We start from the raw sequence: 10,932 nt of genomic DNA, 5'->3' as shown, positions 1-10,932 counted from the left end.
TGTGTGGTTGTGTTTTTCTTTGTTGTCAGGTTTCCAGGAAGTAACATAATTAGATGCATGCTATAAGAGCAAAATGGGCCATAGATATGTCTGTTATTGTTTGTGTGTTTATGCAGAATGTATGCAATATATCTGATACATAGAGAGATAATAATGTGCAGCATTTCAATTCCTGAATGTAGCAAAAATTATATAATTTTTCATAATGAGTAATTAAAATATCACAAAGCATATAGGTATTTTCATAAGCAGATTTGTTAATGTTTCAAAAGCCACCTATAGAAATGATTTAATTGATATTATATAAAAAAAAAAAAAAAAAAAGTTTGTCCATGATGGAAGAATGCTTGGTTAAATCTGTGTTAATCATTTTCAGAACATTTAACATAATTTAGAGAAAATAGGAATAATCAGGTGAGAAATGATGTATTCTACATAACCAGACAAATATTGGCATAATTAGTCAAAATCAGTTATATAGTTTTGCTTTGTATTAGTTAATGTTAATATATGACTAATAGAGTTCCTGTCATTTCTGATGTGGCTAATTCAGTTCTACTCTGATTTCCAGTTTGTCAAAGAAATAGTTCACCAACTATGAACATTTGCTGAAAATGTATTCACCCTCAGACCATTCAAGATAAAGATAATTGTGTCTTCATCAGAGCAAAAGAAATTAAGCAATACATCAGTTGCTCATAATCCACAATAAAGCTTCCTCCAGTGAAAAGGTTCGACCCCTGTTGTCCTCTAACCAAAATCACCAGACATGTTTGTTTAGAACAGTTTTGGACTGTTTTTACTTAATTTTTTACATATTTTTTCCTCCCGATTCAGTTCAAGATCATATAATAGTTCCAAGTTCATATAATAGACAGGGGATTATGTATTTTGGACAGAAATAATGGCTTGAAGTTAAAACATCTTGATGGATTTTTTCAAAGCACAAAGCTTTTCATTTCACAAAATAATAATCGATGTGCTGGAGTTCTGCTGTGGAATATCTTGATGTTTTTACCAGCTGTCTGGACTCTCATTCTGACGGCACCCATTCACTGCAGATGATCCACTGGTGAGCAAGTGATGCAATACTACATTTCTCCAAATATATTCTGAAGAAGAAACAACTCGTCTACAGCAACTAGCAGGTTTTCTTTCTTTTTTTTTTGCGTTAACTTTTTTTTCATACAGTATGACATTGATTATTAAACTGTGCCCACATGCACTTTTTCAAACCCTTATGAAAGGATGGGAAATCACTAATAATATTCAAAACAAAGGTCTGAGTTCATTATTTTGCCACATCCGTGTAAAACTTTTCCAGTCATGGTCATGTGCATAATTCAAGAGTACTGTTTAAAATAGCCTAACTCTTTTATTGTGTCTGGCGGTATTGCAAAATCTGTGACAGTCACCTCAGGCTCCATTACACTAAAAAGTCATTTTTCAAAAACGTAACTTATGCAATGTTGACAAACCAGCTCTATGAATATTGCTTGTACAAATTGTGTAAAGGTGTCTGTCCGTTCACTCCTATTGTTCCCTTTAGAATATACACCGAATGAAGACTGAAGAGTGACTTAAATAGGCATTTGCAGTCCAGTTCAAAATTAGTTTATAGAATTTAAAAAAAAATGTGTTTAATATTTCACTCTTGATTCGCGTCTGCCGTTTGGCCAGATTTAGTCTTCTCAGAAATAGTCAGGCTGCCCAACAGATCAGCCTTGTTTACAGTCAGTATTTATACAAATAGACGGTTTTGGGACATGGATCTTGGGACTTAAATTTAATCTCACCTATTATGCACGTATCCTTAATGATGACGCTAAACAAATACATTTTGCTCTTTTTTTTATAAGCGCATGATTAATAGCAGGCTACACCGCTCGGCGTGACCCTGCTTTTCTTTGTCACACTGCTGTGTACAGCTTTGAGCTCTTTTCATAATGATAATGTCAACCATTGGGTCGAGCTTAGCCAATGTATGTTAAGTACATATGACTGAAGTCTTGAGCTGGTGCAGAGTAACTGGCAGCAAATACGATGCTTTTGTTAAAATCCTAATGACCTTGTCACACGGTAAATATTGATCCTCTTGAACTCAGCAATACCAAAGGATGTCCTGTTTTGCTAGATTAATGATAATCAAATCCAGTGGAACTGACGTTCTCGTGCACTTTGTTCAACTTTGTCGTGACTCGTGAGTTTATTAAGGAGACAATACGGCATTTTGAGAGGAAAGAAACCCCAAAAAGATCGTCTTGTTTGGAGTCTGAGTGGGTGTATGGTGCAAAAAGAGGGAAAAGGAAACGGACGGCTTATGTTACTCAGAACAATAATTGTAGAATCTGCCACACAGCAACGGCTTAATTTGTTTATGTGTCATGACTGCCGCTATAAATGGCCTCTGAGGTAAATCTGAAAGCGTCGTCAAACCCGTCTGTGATGATGAAAAAAATGAAGCTACATTCCCACCTATTCCCACGGTCCATGTCCAGAATCCCCTTTGAGGTGCTTGTCAAAAGGGGAAGGATGAGAAGATGGAGATTGTTTCAATCGTTTCTTAGAGAAGAAAAAATAGAGAGCAGATTATTTTGTCAAAGCCTTAAAAAGGGGGAGTGGGGGAAGATGTGAGATGTGTCACATTTTGCTTATGTTGTGCTTTAGGGATGGAGAAATGAGATTTCAAACATATTAAAATAGCCTATATTAAAATAAAGTGGTCCAGTGACACAACTTAATAGGAACGGTCAGAAATACCTCTGATATTTCACACCTGACGATTTCTGAATTCATCTAGAATATATGATTTATTAAATAATTAACTTGTGTAGGAGTTTTGCATGAATTAAGAGTGTTTTCAAATGTATCTTGTATTTTAGATGGGACAAAAAAGTTTTGGAAACACTGAATGGGAAAAAGAAACACTCCAACTCCAAATCTTGATATGCTAAATATAGGTTAAGAAAATTTCAGTTAATTGAAGTAGTTACCATACAGCAGAAAATGTCAAAATGCATTTACATTTCAAAAAAAAAAAAAAAAAAAAAAAAAATAAAATATATATATATATACACTTTATAAATTTATCAGGAACTGACTGACCTAACCTGAAGTATCTGACACACTTTTACCCCATGACTACTATTTTAAGAGAATGCTTAATTTAATAATTCATTGCTAAAAAAATAATAATGAATGGTCTATGAACATAATTAAAAAAGAAGGATGCTGAAAATTCAGATTTTCCATCACAGGAATACATTTCAATTTAAAACATATTCAAATAGAAAACAGTTATTTTAAATTGCAATAATATATCACAATATTACTCTTTCAAAAACGTAAAAAATAAAATAAAAAATACATACATATATATTTACACAGGTTTGCTTTGATATAAAATAAACTATTTATGACTCGTGCATCCCAACCAGGCAGGTGTGCATCATGGGCCCTTTATAAATGTTTGGTCATGTGACAAAAATAAACCCTTTCTCCTTATAGCTAAAACTTCTCAGTAGGTTTGCTTCAACACAGCTAAACTCAACACAACGCAGCAGGTACGTCTGCAATTCAGGACAATTTCCAAAACAGGAAATCATGCCTCAAAATGCAGAACCAGAAAGATGTTTATCTAATGAACTGCACAAATGAGTAAACACAGTTTACACGTCCAGTTTGTCACACCCAAACTTGCTCAGGTAGGACGAGGAGAGCAGGAAGTGTCATTTTCTATCGTAATGTTTTTGCAATCTGGGGCATCAAGCTCCTCTTCCTGTTCAGTGAATGAACCCCTCATTTTAATGGTTTTCGTCCTCTGTTCGTTCACTGCACTGGAACCAACCATTCCTTTGAACTCTTTGAATCTTACAGGAAGAAAATTAAAGGTCAGTCATAAAATTATACTTTTTGTTTTAAACACCAGTTTCTCGGCTCAGATTCTTTTGAGTAGATCATTGGTTTATTCTGAACTCTTCCGCTCTTTGCCGCAGCTTTCATGAACCACCGATACAGCTGTCAACAGGAACTCCATCATCTGATCATGACAATAGGAGTTACATACAGCAGCCCTCATGTCGGTGTGGAGCAGCTTAAGAAGGGAGGATCTGAACAGTCTGACATGTGAATCATTGTGCAGAACGACCGGTTTTGATGAGTAAGTTATGTAGAACCTGTATGGGGAAAGTTCTGTGTCATGTCTGATAGAAGTTAAATAAGAGTTTCCTCAAGCGAAAATGAATAATGGGAATGTAAAATGCGTCATGAATTCTGCTGAAACTTGGACGCGGCGGCCCAATCAAAACGGGTTTAAATATCTAAATATATCATTCTATTTAAAGTAACGTTTCAACATCTTTGCTATTTTTAAAATGTTATGCACAACCGGTTACAGAATTTAATGAAGAATTTAGTTGCTTTTCCAGTAGCAAAGTGGAAACGTGTGTTGGTTGCCGTGATTTTCGTTATTTTAATAGTAGTGGAACAAAAGCTTTAATTTGCTCTAGTTGTGAAAAGTGCTCAGGTAAAATCATTCTTGACAGAATGTCTTTTTTTTTTTTTTTTTTTACATGACTAAATTTGTTGCACATCTTTGCCAACCAACCCCAACATGAATTAATTGTTAATTATTCTAATTTTATAATTATATGCCAACTAACCCCACTCATACTCTTTCCATTCCTGGCATCATCATTCATTACAGGCTTCCAAATTTTAAACCAAAATTCATAAATGGATAATCCCCGTCCTGGCTTCTGATTGCTATTTTTTGATGCATTTTGTGCCTATAATAACACCCTTTAACCAACGACACACAATGTAACATTTTGTGAATTAGTGTTTAAATACATTTTTTTTTTCTTATATTTTTAATAGCTTCCTTTATTTTCATGACAACTTCGGCTGAAGGGATTCGTTTTCATTTTGACATTCAAAAATTGAGAAGTTGACCTCATAATGAGAAGTTTTAATTATTTAATGATAATATCACAGTGGATCAAGACAACAAACATTCAGATGTCACAGAATGCACTTGACATACTGTAAGTTACTAATAGTATTTTTTTTCTCTTAATTTTGATACAACTGAAGAACCTTTTCTTATTCTCTAGTTCTTTAGAAAACCTACATGTAGTAGATGTATACAGAAACTAACACTCAGATCTTATAATCTTGTAATTTGACCTTTTTCAATTTCGAGAGAAACCTAAAACCAACTCAAGAACTAAACTTGAGGTGCTGAAAAGAACAGCTGAAGAACCTGTATAAATTTCTATTTCCAACCAAACTCTTGTAAAATGTGTAAACTTTGTTTTTCATGTTTCAAATTCTAATAAATATTTCCTTCCATTAATTGATTATTGAATAATTGTCATAGGGAATTTGGTCTACTAGGTTGACAGAAAACAGTCAACCATATCCATGTCATGAAAACTAACCCAACCAGCAGGTAATGACGTGATTTAGTAGTAAAGCTGTTGAATTATTTTTGTCACCTCTGTTTTTCTGTCGTTGGTCTCAGGTTGCAGTCAAGGAGGAGCTGAGATCCTCCCGTGGGCCTGTGCTGGAAGCTGCTCCTCTCATATAAAGCGCTTCCCAATGCCGGAGGAAACAGTGAATCACAGCTTCAGAGGGAGTCGAGCACCATCCACTCATCTCTCTCACATTGCTCTTCAGCCACCAGCTGCTCAGTCAAAGTCATCTCTGATTGCGCTTTTACTTTGCTTTAAATTCAAAAACAAAAGAGAAACTCTTGGGCACATTCGCGCTCGGGCAACTAAGTTTGAGAAGAAGGGAAGCCGAAGTTTAGTGAGCGCACATGGCTGCTCTGATAAGCGCGTATTCGTCCTGGCCGGAGAGCTTTGAGTGCTCTGCGGGAAATGCGGACGTACCTGACGGTCACACCTCCCACAGAGCTCCCGCGGACAAGGTGTCGGAGCCGCGCATCAGGAGACCCATGAACGCCTTTATGGTGTGGGCCAAAGATGAGCGCAAGAGACTCGCAGTGCAGAACCCCGATCTCCACAACGCGGAGCTGAGCAAGATGCTGGGTGAGACATTATCAGCAGGCTATTTGTGTAATAATCATTATTATTAACGGCTCATATTTATTATTACTATTATTAAAGTAGGTGATTGTTATTAATCTTATTGGCAAGTTTTGTGCGACTTTTGTCAGACAGTTTTGTTTTATATATATTGAATACAGAAAGTGGCATGTTTAATTCCTTCTAAACTAACCGTAGACACAAATTCAAATAAATAGTTGTTTTGTTTTAAACTCGAGAAGCGTAAAGAACACAGAGAGCGTGAACGTGTTCGAAACGAACCTGAACTGAAAATAAACTAAAACAAAACTGAAATAAATCTGAGTCAGTGAGACGAGACATTTAAATTGTATTTATTTGTATTTAGATCAAAAGCGCACATTTATAATTCCACACGTGTGGGAGACTATACAAATAAATAATAGAAATAATTTCAAATTTATTAAGTAAACCTTGAGTTTTTATCGGAAATAACTGAAAGAAAGGTGAACAACTTCATGGGATAATTTATTAATTAGAAGTTCTAAAATAATAATTTGTATGTGTGTATAATTTTTTGTTATCAGTTTTATTTACTGCTGTAGCCTACATTATTTTAGTTGTAAAAATTACAGGCCTGTTTTTACAGTTATTGGCATTCATAGGAAATTATGTTTTTTTTTCTCTCTGCTGTTCTAATTATTTTTAAATTCTTTCAAGTTATTTTAAAAGCTAAAAAAAATAAACTCAGTATAATTACTGCCATTATAGTAATTCAAACATCATAAAATGTATGCCAAGTTACAAATAATGTCCCTTTAAAAAGCTTTTAAAACTATCTTCAAAAAGACATATTTTTATAACTCCCATTATAAGCAATTGTACTAGTTGTTGATTATTCATCTATCTATATATATATATATATATATATATAAAATGCTTATGCAGACATTATTTAATCTAGCTTAATTTGCCGCACAACAGAGAAGCAGATAAACTAACTGTTTGTAAACTAATAAACCATTTCATTATTTTATGTTGGTGCTAATATGTTTGAAAAGGGAACAGTTACTAACTGGACAATCTTTTAAAACTCCAAATGGATCTTTAAAAATAAAGTATTAAGTTTCATTTTCCTGTTTTTTCTCTCCAATAGGAAAGTCATGGAAAGCTTTAACTCCACCGCAGAAGAGACCTTACGTGGAGGAAGCGGAGCGGCTGAGGGTGCAGCACATGCAGGACTACCCCAATTATAAATACCGTCCTCGTAGGAAGAAGCAGCTGAAGCGCATCTGTAAACGCGTGGACCCCGGCTTCCTGCTGACCACCCTCGGCCCCGACCAAAACTCCCTCCCGGATCCCCGAGGCTGCTGTCACCCCCTCGATAAAGACGACGAGAGCGGTGTGAGTGGCAGTGGTGGCTTCGGTTCTCCCAGCGCAGCTCTACCTGGCGTCAGGGTCTTCAGAGATCCCGCCAGTTCCAACAGCAGCTTCGATACGTACCCATACGGCTTGCCCACGCCACCTGAGATGTCACCTCTGGACGCCATGGATCACGAACACCAGACCTACTACTCGTCCTCCAGCTCAGTCTCCACCAGCTCCTGCTCATCCTCCACCTCTTGCCCAGACGACAGGCGTCCCACCCCAGTGCACATGAGCAGTCCACCCCACTACCACCCCGATTACTCCCAGCAGGTATCTTTGCACTGTGGCAGCTCACATTTGGGCCACATCCCGATGTCCCATCAGGGAAGTGGGGCGACCCTTATCACACCTCCTCCGTTGTCCTATTACAGCCCTTCATTCCCCCAGGTTCAGATCCATCACGGGCACCAGGGGCACCTGGGCCAGCTTTCGCCCCCTCCAGAACAGGGGCACCTGGAGGGTCTGGACCAGCTGAGCCAGGCTGAATTGCTGGGTGAGGTAGACCGAGATGAGTTCGACCAGTACCTAAATTCCAATAGTTATCATCCTGAACAGGGCGGGATGACAGTCACGGGACACATACAGGTAACGCCGGCTTCCGTTTGCTCCAGCAGTGCTACGGAAACCAGTCTCATCTCTGTACTGGCCGATGCCACGGCAGCCTATTACAACAACTACAGCATTTCATAAACACCAAAACAGAGATGGTTGACACAGACAGAGACTGTGGGCTCGACAAGGGTCAGCAATGTGACTGGCAGGTGAAAGGAAGGCCATGGAGGGAGCGGAAAAGAGAAGCTACAGGAAGTCAAAGGACACCTCAGGGATGCACAGATAAAAAAAAACTGAAGTTCATTCCCATCTTTGTTTCCAAAAGAAGAACGGAAGTAAAAGACAAAAATGGACAAACATAGAAAATGCTGTCATATCTTGCCACAAAAGCATGTACATATGCTATAAAGCTTATTTATATATCAAATTGCTTTGCATTAAAGCTTATTGTATTGCTTTTTTCAGTCCAGATATATTCATTTGATTTTTTTTTCAGACCTCAATTGTTTTACCTCAAGAATTATTTAAGTGAGGTTGGTCTCTTCCTTTATAGGACATAATTTTAAAGGAAAGTCTGCCCTTTCTTTTCCCTTTACATTCATTTCAGAAAGGTATATGTATGCTCAGTTAAAATAATAATAATAATTAATTATATTGTATGCCAGTTAATAAGTTTTCCATATTAATTTAATTCAAATACAATTTTGAGTTTATACATTTAGTATTCTAATTTTTAGATATCAACACGGATGTCAAGCGGAAGAACGTAGCTCAGTATTGATGTTTGTTGAACACCGTTCAGATTGGCCGATTTCAATGATTTCAAAAGATTTCATAAGATTTCATGATAAATTGCATTGTTTATCCCCATATAAGTACAGCACGGTGATTCTGTCTGTAGGTCTGGACTTGAGAAAAAAAAAATGTTGCAGATGCTGTTCATTTTGTGATATATTAAAAGTGAATGTTCTGAGGTCCCATCTGAATTAGACGCCGCTAAATAAAAACACAAAATAAATTCAGCCGAAAAGACTCTTGATTTTGTAATGACTGAAAGATTTTTTTGCTCACTGTTAGTAGTGGTAATAGTACATATAAACTAAAAGTTATAAGTTTATTTTCAGTTTCATTATTATTATATAGCTCTTTTCTAAGTTTCATTTTTATTATTCATAAAAAGATTTCTTTATGGAAGAAATTTTTTTTTTTGCTCTTTTTAAAATTTTCATAATATTATTTTTATCACGAATGAGCATATAAACTATAAATGTTCATATTCATATTCATATTCAGAGTAATTTTTTTTTTTTAGAAATATTTACAAGTAAATATTTCTTTATTTTTTCCTATATTTGTGGTGGCTTATTCCACACATTTATTTTACTACTGAACGCTATTCTGTTTCAGGTCCCTTCAAGAAGCTGACCTCTAAATTATTTGTTGTTGTGCGTGGCGGGCCGTCGTCATAACCATAGCCCTGGAAACTGGCAGTATCCACCCTGTGTTCCCAGTTTGCTATCAGCAACACCCATTATGCACTCAGTTTCACTCCTCCGCGGATCAGAGGATTAGTGTAAAACAGGCTCTGCTGTTTTTCTCCCCGCCTCCATCTCCACGGGCCTTTTGTTTCCCCTCGTCTTATTCTGGGTTTGTGTCTTAAGCAGAGCGCTGGAACTCCCCTCCTACCCTACCTTCGCCCCCCTCTGCTGCCTGTCCTATCTTGCTGATGCAGACTTTCATAATCTCTGTGAAATAAATAAATACACCTCGTCCCGTCAACTGTTTTACACGTTCATCGTTTTTTATTTTTCTCCCTCTGTTTCTCTCTTCCTCTCTTTTCAAATTCCTCCTCTTTTTTGATAAAAGGAATCTGAAGTGGGGGAAAGAGGGAGGCGGTGGCGGGCGTTTGACAAATCCTGGAGTCTGGCTTGGTCTTCCTGCGTTTTTTGGGAACGGTTGAGTCGTGTTTCTTGTAAAGAGGATGTGGCGGAGAAGCAGTGTTTCCTGCCTGATAAGAGTAAAGCCTCTCTCCGTCAGGATGTTTGGGCCCCGGCAGGTCCCCGCATTATAAGAGCCCATGGCGAGGGAAAGGGAACCTGCTGTTCGTTTTAGCAGGGAGGAAACATGGCTCTCGTTGATTAATATCTCGCACCGTGGTTTTTTTAGGGCTTCGATTTGACCCTCCTCTGGTTTGGCCACACACCGGGCTCAGCACAGATTTTCTTAATCGGTCTCTGTCACTGGCTCCAAAGACAAGTGCTAGTAGCTTGTGGTTATGATGTGAGTTGAGGTTTCGTATTCGTTTTTAAGAAACGTTTCAGTCAAGGTACATTCATCATGTGACTACATTTTCTTTTCACAAGTGAGGTTGTTATTAACAGCCTGTGAGGGAATGTTCAAGGTTTGGGAGAGAGGGGGTGATTGGGGCCACCAGCCCCAGGCCGAGGCTTGAATTGTGGCTTATGACCCAGACACCTTTAGGTTCAGAGTAAATGGGCCCAATACAATCTATTCCACTGGCCTTGGGGAAGGGCATTGTGTCATGTTAAAACACAAAACTCAACATCAGTATGTTTACATACATTTTAAAATTTTGATTTCAGTCAGACTTAAACAATACATTTATTTGGCATTGTCTACAATTAGCCTTGCTGTGTGCTTGCTCTAAGAGGTGGTGTTAAATGCGTATTTTAATCAATCAAATATTCAGTTACACATTGTATGTATAGCCTACTTCATAGAAACAGACTAAAATACATATTTATACAAATTGTAGGTTTTATTAGTAATTATATTACAAAATATTTAGTAATATATATCCCATTTGGTCACAGTATCAATCTTGAACAGGCAAATGCAAGAAAAAAAATACATTATTTACATAAAAGAGTGCATAATAATACGGGGACATGAAATGGAGAAT

The 10,932-nt window shown here is 37.2% G+C and overlaps 1 protein-coding gene across 1 annotated transcript; it reads left to right on the top strand.

The window, feature by feature from the left end:
- The first annotated feature begins 5,600 nt into the window (after positions 1-5,600).
- LOC113121055 (transcription factor Sox-7-like) lies at positions 5,601-9,038 on the top strand. The gene is made up of 2 exons (XM_026291280.1): positions 5,601-6,053; positions 7,186-9,038. Exons 1-2 carry the CDS (start codon positions 5,822-5,824, stop codon positions 8,145-8,147), a joined length of 1,194 nt encoding a protein of 397 aa, XP_026147065.1. The 5' UTR covers positions 5,601-5,821; the 3' UTR covers positions 8,148-9,038.
- Positions 9,039-10,932: the final 1,894 nt, after the last annotated feature.

This window comes from Carassius auratus, chromosome 20 (assembly GCF_003368295.1).
Source record: "Carassius auratus strain Wakin chromosome 20, ASM336829v1, whole genome shotgun sequence".
Taxonomy (NCBI): Eukaryota; Metazoa; Chordata; class Actinopteri; order Cypriniformes; family Cyprinidae; genus Carassius; species Carassius auratus.
Note: the sequence above shows the minus strand (reverse complement) of the source record. Positions and strands in the feature narration are given on the sequence as shown.